The following is a 17,836-nucleotide window of genomic DNA, read 5'->3' as shown; positions in this document are numbered from 1 at the left end:
GCTTGCATATGAATATTATAAAAGAGTATAGTATATATATAAATGTACTTATTATTATAACATTTATGACGTCTATCACTTTCACTCATTGACATTTGTTTGACATATCATATGGCCTTGACTTGAAGTTGAGAAGTTGTACGGAGGCTGCGCAGCATGAAGCCTTGAGCTGCGATGTTTTCATTTTCCATTTTCCTAGTTAGAACCAGTGTGAAGCTAGCTGAAGTCGTAACTTTAAACAAACTGCACAGGAGTGAACTCTGATACCTAAAATTGAGCTCGTGGAGTGAGCATTCACTGTGGTTTGCTTTGCAACGTATCTTTTTGTTCTCAATTTGTTTTTGAACCGGTGTTTAATACTGAAATATGAAAAAAGGGTATAAAGTGACTGATGTGAGGCGGGAGAAGAAAATCGGCGTGGCGGCGGAAAATTTGCAAGAGCTAATTGATAAATCGTGCAGAAAGTTGGGTGTAAGTTGTAATTGTAACTTGGTATCCTTTGTTATGTTGTTATAGGTAGTATTGATGTGATTTGGATGTTAGTTTCATTCACAATTTCGTCGTTTTTTGTGATCTTTGCGGCGATGTGCGGAAGTGGGTCAAGGGTGATGTTGCGAGGCCTTGACCCACTTGCGTACCTTGGCCTGATTCGTTTATCGGTTTCAGTTCAATGTCAGTTCTTCGGAGTGCCGATTGTTCGTGGCGGAAGACGGCACCCAGGTCGACGATGACGACTACCTCAACACCCTGCCCCCTCAAACGCTCTTTATACTGTTGAAAGATAAGGAACAAATGGTAACTGGTATGTTTGGAAAGTTAAATAGAAATGCAATAAATTCTAAATTTAAATTTCCTTTTTTAAAAATTGGATGATTTTTAATTACACTTTAACTTAACATGCACAAGGGATTACAAAAAAGAATCAATTTTTAGTGTCAGTAAAGTTATTTAAAGTTCAATTATTATTAACTTAAACCACAAATTAATAATCTATTTTTTGAAACATTGACTACCTGTTATACATGGGCTCAGGTTCAATACCAAATGGTGCAATCATCTGAATTTATTTCTGAACTGTGTTAACATATAGCTCTCACAGTACAGGTAATATTAGTAGACTATTTTTAAATTGAAAATATATTTTTATTTTAGACTTTGACTACTACTATAATGTAATCCGGTCAACCAAGAAGGACTACATAGACACTGGGCTGGCTGCTAAGGAGTTCCTCGATACCAACTTTAAGGAAAAGTTCAAGGTGTTCCAGAAGTATATAGCCGCAGCTGATGATGCTCGTACTATGCTCAGTGAGAGGACCCAGGACCCTGACTGGTTTGATGGTGAGTGTACTTATACATAATCTATGCTATATCTTATATATAAAATTCTCGTGTCACAATGTTAGTTACCATACTCCTCCAAAACGGCTTTACTGATTTTCACCAAATTTTATATGCATATTCAGTAGGTCTGAGAAACAGCTACTATCTATTTTTCGTACCACTAAGGGATAAGGGTTGTTCATCCTTAACATTTTTTTTATCTATATGGCAAGACAATGTTTGCCGGGTCAGTTAGTTGTAGTATAGTTTTAAAGCAAAATTTTATTTAAAGGTTCTATAAATTATAGCTTCCTATATAGTCAAACTTCAAGTTGAAAATTCTATTGAATGAAATAATTCAGTTATAGGAACATTTTTTTTGCAAAAATGTTATTTTGATGTTTTCTGATGATTTTTTCCTTGCTTTTCAAGATGGGATCTACCATTTTCAAAAACTCAGAAGGTTCTCACCTGCTCACCAATTGGTTTTATGTGTTGAGTTTAGGCAATAAACACAAAAACCTAAGTATGTGTCCAGACAATTTTATAATGTAAATACGAAGAAATCGTGTATCTGTATTGTCGTAAAGTTGTTGCTCACGTGAAAAATATTGCTGTTATCCCCAAAATCGTCTCCAATCTAAACAAAACAAATTACAGTTCGGTTTGCATTTTAGGTTTGGAGCCATCCGAAAAAACGAAAGAACAGTCAATGTCTAAACGCGTGAAGGATCGCATGCGAGGATATTACTACAAGACGAAATCGGCGCTGCAGTCGTCCGAACTGTACGTGCACTCCAAAAGCGGCCGCGGTAAGAAACTAATCGACCAATTCCTTCTAGACCTCCGCAAACTCCTCGAGTGCAGGAAATATAACGAGGGATACTTCAATCGGAAAGCTGATAGGAAGCTGCGTCTTTGCAAGCCGAGCGGCGAGTTCGAGTGCGGCGGCCTGTGGAACACCGATAAGTGCGTGTACGTAAGCGAACACGTCATCAATCCGTACAGGAGTCGCGAGGAACGCATCATATTCCAAACGTGGAACTTGGACCACAGGATCGAGTTGTCCCGCTCTATAATACCCAAGATATTACAGGCAATCAATGCCTTGTCCAATAGTGATATCACATGTGTCTCTTGCGAGAAAATCTCCCGTCAAGGTGCAATCGACGCTGACAGATATTTCTTACAAATTTTTACTAAAGACAACTTGAAGCTGGTTCATATCGTCTGCCATTACAAGGGCAAGCACGATGCCGAATCTGATGTTTATACGCTGTGCCAAAAATGTTTCGGCGGTCAAAGCATAGACTTTACAAAGTAACGGCTGAAGACGGTTTTCAAGGTGAAGCGAGATTTTCTTTTGGCTTTTTAGCACTTATGACAAATTCTTTAGCTATTTTTACATTTTTTGTGTTAAGAAAAAACGAGCAATCTTGAAGTTTTAATGTCGCGCATTGGCGTAACTAAGATTTATCGGAGTTTGCGGGAAATGCTCGGAAAAGTTTGTAAGAGTCTTATATTAACAATTAAATAACTGAATGTCTGCTCAGTGTAAACTGCTCAAAAAGCACCTAACAACCGAGTAAAGTGGTTATAACACCTAAATAATACCCTGGTTGGTCTAGTTTATAAGTTCCCAAAAAATAGATAGGTTTCCAACGGATTATAACTTAGGGACTTCGACTATCCTGGTTACGTTAAAGATATCGTGCAAATGAAATTTCCAGTGTAAGGTTTAATATAGCCAAGTTAAATAATCTCTAGCAGATACGCAGAGTTAGGTACTACATAATGCATTGTCAGGTACGTGACTAAAGATAATGCAACTTAAAATGTTCATCAGAAATTACACGTGATGTATTTCGCTCTGCTCCTAAATCCTTCCTTGCCTTATTGAAGGTGGAAGAGCCCTTTGTTGTTTGACTCTGGCGGCACCACCGCCACACCTATTTCTGCCTTATAACAGCAGTGTCAAGCGCTGCTGTGTTCTAGTTTGAAGGGTGTGGTAAGGTAGACATACTTCGAAGCGATCCAGCTTAGTCCTCGGGGGTAGCGGCGCATATGTGGCCAACCTCAGGTAGGAATTTGTAATCCTACCTCACGTTGATTACAGATGTCCATGGGCGGCGGTAGCAATTTAATATCAGGTGGATTGCATGCTCGTCTGCTACTTCTGTATTATAAAATAAAACCCTACACTGGTTCTGTTAAAAAGTAAAGTGAATCGACGCTAATAATGAGGGTCAACATTAGTGCTAGGCCAAAGATATTATATACTGTAACTCGATCGTTTCGGGAAATTGTTAAAAATACAGATAGGACAGAACTTACGTACAAAGATGTGGATTAAGGATTACCTTGGCCAACAAGCATACATGGAGCTTACGACCCATACATACGTCAATTAAAAATCAATTTGTGACAGAAATGTGAAATCTTGACGTATTAAAAATCTTTGTATGTGTCGTTTCTGTAAGATCAGATCTGTAAGATATAAGATCGAAGGGTCCAGCACTATAGCAAGTATAGAGGAGTACGTCGCGTCTAGCAATCGGGTGATGTACAATTGAGGCTGTTAGAACTAGAGTAGCCTAACTACGAAAAATAAGACTTACAATATGGAGAAAAGTAAAAGTATGTAACATTTTTAAATTACGAATATACAGATAGGTAAAAAGTCATTAAAATGCGGATAGGCTGGTTCTGCTGCTAGTTCTGGTTCTAAGATGCTGCTGATAAGATAAGATGCTAAAATGCTGCTAGTTCTGGTTGTAAGAGTTTCAAGTGTACACGACAGATTACTTATCATTTTATCAATTTAAAATATAAATTGCTTACGCCATTCCTAGATGGAATAAATTTTATTGTTGCAATATATTTTATATATGTTTTAGCTGTTCTCTCTTGTTGATTAGTCGCTTATTTAGATCGGTTGCTAGGATAGTTAGTGCAAGTTGAGCTTCGTAATCATTAAATATGTATATTAATATCCCTTACGAATTTCTATATTAAAATTGCTCTCTTATTAGATTTATGGCCGTGTTAAATGTTTTCCGACACTCGAACTACATATAATAACTTCAAAAGAAAGAAAGAAGCAGCACAAGTATAAAAACTTGGTTCAATAAATTGAATGCTACTGGATAAGAAAAATATTATAGTACTTAAGCGTTGTCCTAATAGAACGATATAGAGATATATCTGAGAAGTATGTTTGTATAAATACATACCTACAGTTTCATAACTGTGTGATGAGATGATATAAGTGAATGAAAATGTGATTATTCATAATATCTGTGTGGAATATCTTAAAGACGGCAAATATCTATACTGACGTGGAATCAGCGTTCATCCCAGCCCAGCGTTAAGTCTATTCGATTTCGTGTATGTTTTACGTGAATATGATTATCATCGCGTAGTCGTGCTTCTATCGCGTTTTATTAGGACATAACCTTATAGTACTACATAATAAATAATAATTATTATACAGCTTTGTTTAGAACTGTATCTAGATAGATAGGTAATTATACTGGTAAGCAAATTATTCGTAATTAGAGATTTTAATCAAGTGATTCAATATCATGTGTAGCCTTTTGAGGTAGTGATTATTTACATCTTTATTATTATGATGATAATGATGTTGTTATAATTCTTTGATAGATGACAAAGATTTTTCTATTCCTTAATTGATCTCCTCTTCCCTTGATAGCTTAGGATATAAGAATTAACAAAATATTAATCAAAGTATAAGTAATATTATAAATATAAATCATGTAAGTGTAAACTATAGAAAATAATATTAAGATAAAATTTATTTTTATACTATGTTAAGGAATTGCATTCCAACATCCTATATTTGTAACTGGTTGTGTAAAATATGATTATGTAATGAAATGATTATATATGAACTAAAATATTGAATTTAAAATGATTTAAATGTGTTATAAATTAATAATTTTAAAATTATTATATATTTCTACCATAAATTCGATTCCATGGTAACACAAACAAACCTCTATTGTTATACAGGGTTATAGCTAGACCATAAACAAAATGTTTTAATTCTAAAGATGATCGTTATTTTTTATATAAAATATACTTAATTAATATACAAATTACTCACTCGCTTCTCAAAAAATACGTCTTCGAACTGTCTGCTTCCGGCCTTCTTATTTAAGCTGAAAGCGTTGCTTGATTTTTTACCATATTTCACTGATCTCGGCCATATAATTCTGTCTAGTTCGTCGGTGCTTTCTTGGCACATTTTACCTACTTATTCATATAATACCAGCTTTCTAGCTATTTATATATGCTTTCCCTTCCTCTCTGCATTCAGAATAGATAGATAGCGGGGACTATATGTTTATGAATAAGAGGTAAAAGTATTTTAATTCTGAGTTTGCAAGAGCCTAGTGTTTCAATCCAGAATAACGTAGGGTATTTCTGCCGTGAAGTAAAGGGACGTTAAGAGCATAAATAACCCGGAGGTCACCGACATGATTTATCGATTTCTCCTTGTTTGTTAAATCAACTTGGGCTCCGATTTAACTCTAGCTAAGAGTTACCTAATGCAGTGACTGACTGCATTTGGGTGTTCGTAACTAATGCACATATCTTGTTTTTCTGGCTTGAAATACCGGGATTTTGAATATCCAGTACTTAAATAGAATTAAATGAAATTAAATAGAATTATCATTATTATTATTTAATATACATATTAGTTATTACTGTCTTACAAAGAAAATTTAATGATCATCTTGGATATTAAAAATAAAAACATAATGTAATATTTATTTTCGAAACGAACGAATTTGTTAAAGCCTTCACAGATAAAAGATTTAGTAGCTATTCAATGGCGACAATTTTAAAAAAGGTTTTCTAAAAGCCATTCTATTTTTAATAAAAACCGTTATGCACGAAACGTTATTCAGATTTTCAGTTGTATGAATGTCATTTTAAGATGATTAATTTTTAACACTGATTTATACATATATACCTACTATTTACTATACTTATCGTATGTGCCAAAATTTAGTATACCGTAGACCCTGTAGCATCTATAAATACAGAAAAACTTTTCATTTATGTAACATGTTTAAGTATTTTGTACCGTTTATGAAGTAGCAATGTTTTGTAAAACTGTTAATAGCCTTAGCTGGGTTGACGTCTATTAATTTATTTAGCGAAGAAGAATAATGAAACTGATATTTGGTTATACGGCAAATGAAATAACAATTATGTAATATTCAAATTTTAATCATTATTTTTTTTAAATATTATATCATCTATTTTAGTTTTTGTAACTTAACTGATACTTTGCCAGATAGAATTTAGCTGCCCTGAATAATATTATAAATACATAAAATAATACCAAGTAATCTTTTTGTGAAGTAAACCTACCCATTATTGGATTTTCTCTTAGTATTCTGCGCTAAAAGTTGGTCTGGATTGTTAAGAGTTGAAACGGGGAACTCAAGGATTCTCAACAAACGTTCTCAAGATTAGATTAGTTTTTAGGTAGTAATAAAAATATCATAAAGAGAAATGGCAATAATATTTCACATAAATTGCCTTTTAGCGAAGTTATTGAGATGTCGTGACCGGCTGGCTCAGCAGCCAGCTGGGCTTTAGCTGAGGAATGGAAATAATTCTTGAAGTTATAAAAGTAGTTATGATTTTCTATTAAAAGTATTCCGTATTATTTTTCTTCTTTATGCGCCATTATAAAAAATAATAGCCTATTTCGGTTATATTTTTCTGATGAAAAGGTCCAATAGGTAAAATTAAAATAAAAACAAAGCGGTTAAGTGTATGTCAGTTCACACATTTTATGTATTTCTCAAAAAATCCTAAAAGTATTTCTTTATTTCTTTCTTCGTCAGTTTAACTTAGGTATGCAGAGCCAAATATTTCTTCTCGTAATTTCCTTGTAACCTTTTACAGTTTATTTAAACTTTCCAAATTAATTATATATTCTCCTAATAATGTAGCTATGACGCAAGGGCCGATGAAAATAGAAGGGTGCCGTTTTTTGCTACAGAATTATGCGAAAAGATAAATATGTGATGTGGAAGTTCTATATAAATACCACGTGGTAAATGTCGATGCTAAGAGGGTACGACCTCGTTTATTTTATTAATAGTCTTTTTGTGATCGCCTTCATCGACCTAGTAACCTAATTTGAAGGTAACTGAAGTCTTGAGGTGTATATGTTACCGTCAGTGCGTGAAGGTTCTCTGCAGGTTATCCAGGCATGCCACTAGGTGTTTCACTCAATAATTTGTTGACAAACTTAGTCTAATCATAAGCATGCGAGCTTAAAAACCACTACTTTAACTCTGCCACTCTTTGCAGCGGCTCTGTCTGTTGTTATTAGGAAAATATTATATACCTACCGAAAAGTTTAATTCGGGTAAGTTAAGCGAGGTCATTAAAAATTTTCAAGTCAATCCATCGCTTAATTATCGAGTATTACGGATACAAATATATTACGTATATTGATTTTTTATATACACACCGAAAATGTTAAAGATATCCATTTTCGTGGATCGCAGATTTAACGGTAACATGTACACTATATGACTGTAGTTAAGATGATGAATAGGGTTGTGAGTAGGACTTAGTGTGGCGCTTATGTATCTACACATTTTTTGTCATATATTTTCTTGTATAGAACTTTAGTTATTTTGTATAAATTTCCATAATATTCAGAATGTGAGGGATGCATTTAATCTCAAAGGTAATCCCGTAAGTTTTCAAATTTTGTTCGATAATGACATGGAAATTTAAGAAGTTGTCATTTTCACATTCTCGCGCACTCACACGCTTCATTACGTTGATGATTACCAAAGAAAATTACAAATACCTATGTCGGTTTCCTTGTACCAAATTTTACCAGAATCTCTTTCACTTGTTTTGTTATGTTTTTAATGGTTTTATTTAGTGAATTTATAATTATATTATGTCAAATACAATTTATCTGTTCTTTTCAAGTCTTGTCTGATAGTATGTGTACCTATTTACATAATTATATAAAGTATGTGTACCTGTATGTTTAAACATAAACCTAATGTATAAAATGTTCAAAATTTAGCAAAATATTCTATTTTCGTATATTGTTAAGTATATTAATACTAAATGTATGTTCATTGTCTGTTCTGAAGGGTAGGTCTTGATATATCAATATTAGATTAATGTGATTGTAAGGCGACAAATATATCGTGTAGTGATAATTAAGCAATATTAACGTTGTAGTGACAGTTATTGTGACATCGACAACTAATACCATTCATGTGATATTTTTTAGTTATTCGTTTTCATGACGGTTTCATAATTCTGTGAGATCATTTTATAACCCCGAACGCTGTTGTTGTTGTTTAAAAATACGAATTCACTGAATAATTACTTCACAGAGTAATAGAAATTGAAAATGGAATTCGTCTTGGTATTTTGAAAAAAAATCATGATCCAAATATGTAAATATCCGCATTGAGTCAAAATATAAGACGTCATCGTAAAAAACGAATCAAGAATCCCAACGAGTCCCGCGTGAATGAATTGATGGGGTACTTTTGGTTCTCGGTAATTCTACTGATCCCGAGGGAACGATGAAAACTCGTGTATGTGCCCAATCTGAAGACTTACACTTCAAGGATGTCGAGTGAAATATAGATGTGAGATATCCTTGGAAACAGAATATGTATCCAAAAGCCTAGATATTTTTATAACGAATTTAGCAGTACCCTATATTGTTTAGCAGGTTGACTAATTTTATTGAAATGACAGCCAAAATATTTTTTCATTCAAAATAGATGTTTTATTGAGAAGAAGTTGCTATGAAACTAAATAATAGTCATTTTTCATTAAAATGTCGTTTTTAACTCCGTATTCACGCTGTGTCGAAACGACCTCGTTTTCTAGTAAAATCAGTTCTTATTCAAACGTTTTCATCCAAATGAAACTTAAAGAAATTTATATTTAAGAGCGAATATTTACGTGTTGTTGATGTCACGATAACAATAGAATAGTATCGTCGAAAGTAGGCACAATAAATTGTAGATGCTTCCAGAAAGCTTTATAGTGGTTTCATATTAGGGTTATAGATATTATAATAAACGTTCTTTACAGTATTACCTACACCTTACCTTCCCATAGCATGTTAAATATTGAACAATTAGTTGTTAGAGCTAATTGTTAATCACTTGTGTTAAACTTAAAGATAGAAGATGTTACGTAGACATGTTAGTAATCAATCCATTAGTGCATGAATTGTATTCACATTTTTAAAAGCTTTTAAAGGAAAAGCCAGTTATATTTTCATACTAGTATGTATGTCAAGGTTTAGTATAATTAATTTGTAACGAATGCGGGGGAGTTTACTGAAAGGGCGTGACATTAAGTAATGAACGGCACGTGTCGTGTTTTAATTTGTTTAAAACTTTCATGCCAATTAAATGGATTTCCACCTAAATTTCGGGAAAATGTGTAGGTTCAGGAAAGTTTTTGAAATTAAATTTCGTTAAGCGCGCTATAAGACAGGAGAAAAAGAATTGCGTTATTTTGTAACGGAAAACGGATTTTGTAACGGAAATGGTTACGCTGGGGCGTAACCATACAATATATAAAAAAATGTTGTATTTTGTAAACCTAATACAGGTAAAACACACTGGACTAATAGTATGTACATAAGATCTGTGTAAAAACTGTGTTCTGGCAAATAAAGAATTTGTATTTAAATAATAACTTTTAGTTAGCTTTTAGTGGTTTCATATTAGGGTTATAGATATGATATGGGTGTGATGTGTCTCATTTTGGAATATATTTTAAACTTCTTGCACGTCTAGGATGCTTAGGTGGTAGGCGTGTAAGTTCACACTCTTTTATTGATGCAGGCGTTAATTGATAGAGAGGATAGGGCTTCTTAAAATCCCGTTTAATTGATTTAAAATTTCATTTATAAACATTAGTATCAAATAATGATGTACCGTGTAGCTTGTTTGCCGCTCACATTGTTATAAATTGTAGTGTACCTACGCAATGATTGTTTTATTTTCAAGCAACTTTTATTAATTATATTTTCTGTTCTCCTGATACTAAAATAGCGTACTTATTGTCCTCATTTAAAACGCATATAATACTTATTCTAAAATTTAAATCCGCAAATGAAAACTACGTACTATAATGTTTAACGTACTATTTATGTTTTATATTTATAACTTAATATTTTTATTCACTATTAATTCAATTTCATATACTATATATTGGGTTATCTATGTGTAGAGGCTGATACGGATACTATATAATATTATATTTTAATGCATTTTTACTTTTTACACTCTTACAAGTGATGATCCAATGTTTGCTTGTATGAATTGTGTATTGAAAATTATATTTAGTTTTTTTTTTATTTTTATAAGTTCGTTTTAATAAATTTAACTACTTGATTATATGGAAGAGATGATACAAATTAAAATTATATAAAATCTATGACATATGTTTAAAACGTAGATATTTTACTCAAATGTATAAATTAAATTTACATTCAATTTATTATTTAAGAAAAAAGTTTAAAGTTTCTTTAATACACATTTGTTATTTCCAAAGTTAAGAACACATTTAAGACTGTAACTATTTCACATGTATGAACTGTGTTGTATTATAAATTGTTTAATTATTTTGTTGGAAATAAACAATACTTATCCAACTGTATTCAGTTGTTTTCTTAACCCTGTGTCATGTTACTAGTATCTCTATGCCTTAGAATCCTTATTAACTTCTAAATGTCATCTAAAGGATCGGTAATAAAAATGATTTTTGTATGAATATAGTTTTATTAGATATGACAATACACTAAATTCTTATTACTATAATAATCTACCTTCTCTTCCGGCCCGGATTCTTTTTGTTGGGATTCCTCTGGCCTTTGCCTGCTTTTGGCTTCTTCGCCGAAAACTGGGTAACATTGCCTTTGCCTTTAGGCTTACCTTTACCTTTACCTTTAGAGGGCTTCATCGTCTTCTTTTCAATTGATCGTCTAAAAAGAAGAAATAAAATGAATAAGTAATCTTAAAAATGTATACTATGTGTAATGCTAATTCACAATCCATTTGAATCATAAATGTTGTGTTGGGTATCAAAATTCCCAGGTTTAATGTGTATATAATATATAGAGGCAATTATTTGACTACCCATTAATATCAGAAGACAGAATACCAAGCATTAAAGACTAGAAAACATGATAATTAGATAAGATTTGCCCTTTAACTTCTCAAATAATATTAAAGTTGTATTATTTTGAATAAAATACATAATGGCTGTTTTACTAAATCACCCTGGATACTATGTTCTATTATAAAAAAAAAACACTTGTCTGTGCATTTGACTGTATTAGGAATAAATAATTTACAATACTTACTGTACTTGTTCTTTATGTATGTGTTGTGATACGGCTTTCTCAATATCAATTTTGGGCCGTTTGTTCAATATCTTATCAATCAGATTCAAATTATTCTCTTTCTCTGCCTGTGGTGTGGGTATGGGTGCTTTGCGTTTCCTCTCCTTGCCGGGGATCAGCTCATGGATGCCCTTTCCTCTTGCTTCCTTCTCCTTTGGCAGTTTGTCTTGGAACTTTCCAAGTGATGCCGTTGAAGCCTTTGCAACTGTTGCTGCTGTAGATAACTGGAATAAAGAAGATTCAAATACAGGTTATAATAGCTGATTACAAAAAATATATACCATATAAATTAAACATGAATATGTTAAAAGCCACATAATTTCTGATTATTTCTCTTTTGATCATTGTAATTTGTTTTTGTGTAGACAAAGTAGTGGTGTTACGATACATATGAAGTTTTATTACTGCCTAAAGGCAGTTTTTTTGACAAATTGTAATATATTTTTAAGGAACTGCAAAATTATCCAAATAAAATTTGACAAATAAACTATGATTACCTGTGTAGCTGAAGCCTTATCAGAGGTGACAGGGATGCCAACTCTGGGTATTTTGACTTTTCTAGACCTGGCAATATTCTTCAGTCTTTGCAGTTCATTCTTGGCCACCTTTTCAGATTTCTCACTTGCTTTCTTTTCATACATGTCAGTCATGGGATCCACATTCTGTGGTACTTCTATCAGCCAATTCTTCTCCTTTTCAGCAGCAGCCCGTTTGAAACTGTAACATATTGATTGAATTAATAGTAGAGTTTTGTATAGTATTGTGCAAATACAACCTTGATATCAGTTTCAAATGATATTGGATTATTCTATGATAAAGAAATGCTAAAATGTGTTATTACTAATTTTCTTTAAACTACATATCAACATACATTCATAAATAATGAGAGGTAGGAAAAAAGTACTTCCAGTACTCCATAAGTGTACTCTTATGATGATAGTTCAACTAAGTTGATGATCACATTCAGTGAAATAATAATATGGATATGAAAGAAAGTAAGTTTTGTTCAGTGAATTGTTATGGATACAAAAGGTGCTATAATTTACTTACCCATACAAAGGCACCCATTTCTGTAACTGTTCATCCCACTTAAGCTTGTCCTTTTTACTCTTAGTGATGCCCTTAGTCTTGGCAAACTCCTGCCATTTGGTGAGTGGCTTGGGTTTCGGTACTGGCTTGGCTCGCGGCAGCACTGTGGTGGGTTGTGGCAACTTCACAACTATGGCTTCATCTATCCGTTCAGTAGGCAGCTCCCAGATCTTGTTTAGTAGCAGCTGTGTATTGTCTCTGGCTAAAGACTGTAGGTATGCTTCTCTGTTGCTATCTGATCTAGAAGGTGACAAAAATAAGATGTTAATGATGCAGACTTAATATAGTTTTTATTTGTCTGAACTAAATAGTCTATGCTGAATATAAGTAGCACAAGCAATCCATTGACGCGCGTTATAAGTCCCAAATAGAAATGGAGTGTTATAAAAACTGTATGTCTTAAATGCAAAATTACAGCTAACATGTAACAACACAAAATTAATAATGTATTTTGTTTTTAACAAGGTTTAAGATCTAACGACAACTACATTACATATTATAAATCTTTAAACAAGTTAAATAGTAGGTTTTGTATCCGTAGTACAGAACTACAGTGTAAAAAATACCACATCTTACCTTAGTGACTTTGTGTCCAAATCATTGGTGTCAGAGGCAAGAAGAGTTCCAATATCAAATTCTACCTCTAAATGCTTTTCAACTGTAATCGGCTTATACTTTTCTGCTTTTCTCTGCTCTCTTTCTAATATTTCGTTAACAATATCCATTTTTAAATCCTGTATTGTTTTAAATCATTACAATCATAATTATGTTGCACCACAATCAAAACTAACCTGAAAATCTGTTTGACATTTCTGACAAACACGTGTGAGTGAAGTTTTACCTAACACAGATTATTAATCCTCCACAGATGGCTTACGTTTCTTGTAGATTTGAAATGGAAAATACCACAGACTACTCATAGATAATCTATGATAGGTCTATGAGTAGGTTTTCACAAATGTCAATATTTTTAGATTATTTGTGAAAGAAAGCATTTATATAAATTATAAAATAAAACAATAAATGATAAAAACGAAAATTTATAAGGTCAGGCCGAATAGCAAGAATCCAGTGCGGTAAAAAAATCAATCAATCAGTTCTGAGTTCATCCATTCATTCAATTCACAGAGAAGTCAGAGAACAGAAATATAGTAGTAGCGGTGGGTCGTTGAAGTTTTTTCCGTCAACGAAACGTCAACGTTAATTTCCATTGATCAACTAGTTGATCAACTAGTTAATTTCGTCAACGAGTTAACGTGTTACTAATTTCAACTTGCATCAATAATAAACGGTTTTTAACTATGCTGCAACGATCAACGCTTCTCTACTGAAGTGCGGTAAATGTTATTTTAGAAACAATTTGACGTAGTGCGTGTTATTAAATATCAATATCAAGAATTGATATAAATATCAATCAAGAATTGATATAAATATCAATCAAGAATTGATATAAATATCAATTCTTGATATTTATAATTATAATTATTTATTAGGAAATAATTCGATATGTTCTACATAATTGGAGTTCAAATTATGCTATTATACCGACAATCAAGCTCGTTTGCTACTCGTATATTATAAAAAAACGTAAAAAAATTAACGTAAGTTTAATTCTAAACAAAATACAATTTACGTTGAAAATAACGAAACGTTCCGTTTAACGTCGTTGACGTAACGTTGATTCGTTGAACGGTTGATTTAACTTGTTCGTTGATTCAACGACCTCCGTTACAAAATACAATTTACGTTGAAAATAACGAAACGTTCCGTTCAACGTCGTTGACGTATTTAACTAGTTAATTTCTATTGGGTTAACGTTGATTCGTTGAAAGTGAATCAACGGTTGATTTAACTAGTTCGTTGATTCAACGACCACCGCTATATAGTAGCATTAGTAGCTTCAATTCATTCGATTGTAAAAATTAGAAATATAAATTATAATCTAATTTATCTAATCACTTCATTAATTATTTATTATGTATTTTAGTCATAGGCGTCAAAGCTGAGAATTTAACTTTTGATACTCAATATGACTGCAGATTCAGAAAAGACTTACTGTTTCAAAACAGAAAACAAATTTATAGTCAAAAGTGGCTGCAAGAAACGAATGTGGCGGTCTTTGAAGCAAATACTAACTGCTGATAGGGCTTTGCCTTGGCCTAACGAGGCTGTACTATGTATGTATTATTATGTACAAGCCAAAAATAAATTTAATAATGTATGCTTAACACTACTGTTTGAACAACCTTCACAATAAAATAATCTTTTAATTTTTTTTACAAAGTTATTGTTCAAATGAAATTGTAGTATCCTGACACTGTTTAGTCAGTCTTTAATATTGTTATATATCTAATAGTTCTATCAATGTCTATTCATGTCCGAATTATGTTAAAACCTATTTTGTAATTAGATTTCAATGGAAATAATTTCTTTGATTTGCATGGTAATAAAGTATTTATTTAAACAATTCATTTTATTATAGGCCTGTTTATATTTTTTTACAGATTATTCCATAAACGCACCTCCAACCTTCAAACCGACTAAAAAATACTCAGATATCTCAGGTTTACCAGCTCCTTATGTGGACAGGCACTCCAAACTGTATTATAGTAATGTGGAGGAGTTCACAACAGTTAGAAGCTTGCCAATGGACATAACTGCGGGCTACTTGCAACTGAGAGGAGCTAATACCATTGTAGGCTGAAAAAGCTTTTGACTGAAATTGGTTATTTAATCTGTCTGACTATGAGACAAAGCAGAAATAACTTTACAAGTTAACCTCTTGTGATCAATCGTAAATTATATAGATTTTATTATTCTACAAATGTGTTGGCGCTAAAGGTTTAAGTATTATAATTGTAACCTTATAGGCGAAATATCTTCAACTTGAGTGTTGGTATATGAGTTGACATCTTTTTATTTTTGAAATTAAATAATTCGTCAGAAGATCATGTGTACTTATTAGAAACCAAATAAATATTTTTATTCATAAAACCTTTCTCTCATTGTTAATACCTTTTAGTGTCAAATAATAAAACTGCAATTTGTATGTAAAAATAATATATGTATTATTAAAATTATGACTTAACAGTAAAGTTAATAACTAGCAGCCCATTCTTGCCATTTCCTAATTTGAACCATCTTCCAGACTTGTGCTCCTGCCCCACCGCAGCATACAACTGTTTACCGTCACTCGTAAACTGCATACTATTCACAAAACCATTTATTTCTATACTAAACATAGGTGATACTTTTCTATAAGAATCACTTACTTTCCACAGTCTAATGTTATTGTCATAGGACCCTGATGCAAATACATCTGAATTTAATAATGTGGCTAAACTAGTTATCCATCTTGGGACATCATTTTCTGAGCCATGTGCCTCAAGTACTGTACATAATGGCTTCTTTTTTAAGACACTCCAAATGCATATTGAACCATTGTCACTACCAGATATAAAATGCTCTTCATCAAGTAGTTTTACTTCATCTAAGCTTCCCACAGGCCCATTGAAGATGAGCTGCGATTCTTCCACTATTTTCCATATTCTAACAGAGGTATCTCTACCACCTGCGGTAATTGCCCTTTCTCTAGTAAGAGCATCAATAGCTGTAATGGGTGACTGGTGACCAAATAATGTTTCAACATATGCCATCTCATCAAGAGACCAAATCTTTACAGACCGATCCTTACTGGCCGAATATAAATCATGTGTGTTTTTCCTGAAAACTAAACCAGTTACCTTATCCTTGTGGCCCTTAAATGTGTGTATGTGCTTCAAGGTGTTGGGGTCCCAAACTTGAATATTAGGGGAATCATCTGAAGACACTAAATATTTGGAATCTGTAGTAAGTGCAACTGAAGTTACACCTCCTTTTAAAAAGTTTGAATGCGTTTTGTATGTGAGGCTTCCGAGTTTCTTTTTTTCTTTTATACCCCATTTGATAACGCTGCCGCTCTTGCAGCCGGTGAATGCGTAGTTCCCATCGCTGGAAACACATACGCAAGTGAGTGTAAGGCGGTGCTCTTTCGCTTTTATTAATCTACTGTCATTTTCAGCAGGCGCTGAATAATTATCCGCTACCTCTACTCGTAACTTGCCCTTCTGCTCTAAATAGTCTTTTTGTAAACGTTTCTCTACCGCGTCGTCGAGTTCTTTAAGTTCCGTTCTTTTGGCTTCTTCTTTCTCGATTTCCTCCAAATATTTTTTAGCTAACCTCAACTTCTTCTGTTCTGCGGTCTCATGATCACTTTCAGATTCCTCGGCGTCAGAAAACTTCTTTAAATCTAACTCACTGTCCGAAGATTCGTTACCGTTTTCTAGGTTAGGAACAGTTTGTTTTTTAGGCTTTTTCTTGGGAATTTTCTCGCCTTTCCTCTTGTGTACTTGTCTCGATTTCCCTTTTAAGAAGAATGAAGAAGACATTTCTTATTACTCACAGAGTAAAATTTTATTGTAATAAATTATACAAAATAAAGCACGTTGAACTGGCGTTTCAAAATTTACGTTTTCACAAGTTGAAAGCTGACATTGACATACTATACACATAGAAGTGACGTTAATCTATCGTTCAGAAAAAAAGTGTTTAATAATATGGTTATTTAGCTTCAAAATCAGACGAATAGATTTAACTGCACTTCATACTGTATTAAAATTTAGACAGTTCTAGATATATACCAATATCTAACGATAAAAATATCATGATGGGGGAATAATTATGGTGCAATTATTTCCGTTGTGGTCACACGTTGCCTATAGTTTAGGGCGTGGGCACATGGTTACGGTGCGGCACCGGATACCGTGTAACGACACGGCGCCGCTACCGGTTGAAGGCACGGCGTCGTGCCACGACACAGCGCTTTGTGCGGTGCACCGCGGGAAACCATCTTTCAGTTTTTATCTTGATATGGACCGCGAATGACGTATTATATTGCTCCTGTTACTAAGGCGACGAATGAAGAAAAAA

At 33.0% G+C, this 17,836-nt stretch overlaps 4 protein-coding genes across 4 annotated transcripts; 2 read left to right on the top strand and 2 right to left on the bottom strand.

Annotated features, from left to right (window-relative positions):
• The first annotated feature begins 252 nt into the window (after positions 1–252).
• On the top strand, positions 253–3,277 carry Drep4 (DNA fragmentation factor-related protein 4). Its single transcript, XM_073076111.1, has 4 exons — positions 253–471; positions 667–802; positions 1,153–1,341; positions 2,001–3,277. The coding sequence occupies exons 1-4, from the start codon at positions 367–369 to the stop codon at positions 2,645–2,647; spliced, it is 1,077 nt and encodes a 358-aa protein (XP_072932212.1). The 5' UTR covers positions 253–366; the 3' UTR covers positions 2,648–3,277.
• Positions 3,278–11,136: 7,859 nt separating this feature from the next.
• On the bottom strand, positions 11,137–13,691 carry LOC140744492 (ribosome biogenesis regulatory protein homolog). The gene is made up of 5 exons (XM_073076107.1): positions 13,445–13,691; positions 12,830–13,108; positions 12,277–12,496; positions 11,741–12,003; positions 11,137–11,359 (listed from the first exon to the last, which is right to left on the bottom strand). Exons 1-5 carry the CDS (start codon positions 13,591–13,593, stop codon positions 11,200–11,202), a joined length of 1,071 nt encoding a protein of 356 aa, XP_072932208.1. The 5' UTR covers positions 13,594–13,691; the 3' UTR covers positions 11,137–11,199.
• A 1,075-nt stretch (positions 13,692–14,766) lies between these two features.
• On the top strand, positions 14,767–15,862 carry LOC140744491 (INO80 complex subunit C). The gene is made up of 2 exons (XM_073076106.1): positions 14,767–15,045; positions 15,373–15,862. Exons 1-2 carry the CDS (start codon positions 14,898–14,900, stop codon positions 15,570–15,572), a joined length of 348 nt encoding a protein of 115 aa, XP_072932207.1. The 5' UTR covers positions 14,767–14,897; the 3' UTR covers positions 15,573–15,862.
• Positions 15,863–15,911: 49 nt separating this feature from the next.
• U3-55K (U3 small nuclear riboprotein factor 55K) lies at positions 15,912–17,405 on the bottom strand. Its single transcript, XM_073076105.1, has one exon. It carries the CDS (start codon positions 17,293–17,295, stop codon positions 15,946–15,948), a length of 1,350 nt encoding a protein of 449 aa, XP_072932206.1. The 5' UTR covers positions 17,296–17,405; the 3' UTR covers positions 15,912–15,945.
• Positions 17,406–17,836: the final 431 nt, after the last annotated feature.

This window comes from Epargyreus clarus, unplaced genomic scaffold (assembly GCF_041222505.1).
Source record: "Epargyreus clarus isolate Ecla_fem2 unplaced genomic scaffold, WU_Ecla_fem_2.2 ptg000008l, whole genome shotgun sequence".
Lineage (NCBI taxonomy): Eukaryota > Metazoa > Arthropoda > Insecta > Lepidoptera > Hesperiidae > Epargyreus > Epargyreus clarus.
This window is presented reverse-complemented; position numbering and strand designations above follow the sequence as displayed.

Bases quoted from the DNA above. Each gene is read 5' to 3' on its own strand.
- Drep4 (XM_073076111.1), top strand. From the start codon at position 367: ATGAAAAAAGGGTATAAAGTGACTGATGTGAGGCGGGAGAAGAAAATC. The intron at 472-666 runs GTAAGTTGTAAT...TATCGGTTTCAG, and splicing joins AATCGTGCAGAAAGTTGGGT to TTCAATGTCAGTTCTTCGGA. The intron at 803-1,152 runs GTATGTTTGGAA...TTTTTATTTTAG, and splicing joins TAAGGAACAAATGGTAACTG to ACTTTGACTACTACTATAAT.
- LOC140744492 (XM_073076107.1), bottom strand. From the start codon at position 13,593: ATGGATATTGTTAACGAAATATTAGAAAGAGAGCAGAGAAAAGCAGAA. The intron at 13,109-13,444 runs GTAAGATGTGGT...GTCACCTTCTAG, and splicing joins TTGGACACAAAGTCACTAAG to ATCAGATAGCAACAGAGAAG. The intron at 11,360-11,740 runs GTAAGTATTGTA...TCTTCTTTTTAG, and splicing joins ATACATAAAGAACAAGTACA to ACGATCAATTGAAAAGAAGA.
- LOC140744491 (XM_073076106.1), top strand. From the start codon at position 14,898: ATGACTGCAGATTCAGAAAAGACTTACTGTTTCAAAACAGAAAACAAA. The intron at 15,046-15,372 runs GTATGTATTATT...ATTTTTTTACAG, and splicing joins GCCTAACGAGGCTGTACTAT to ATTATTCCATAAACGCACCT.
- U3-55K (XM_073076105.1), bottom strand. From the start codon at position 17,295: ATGTCTTCTTCATTCTTCTTAAAAGGGAAATCGAGACAAGTACACAAG.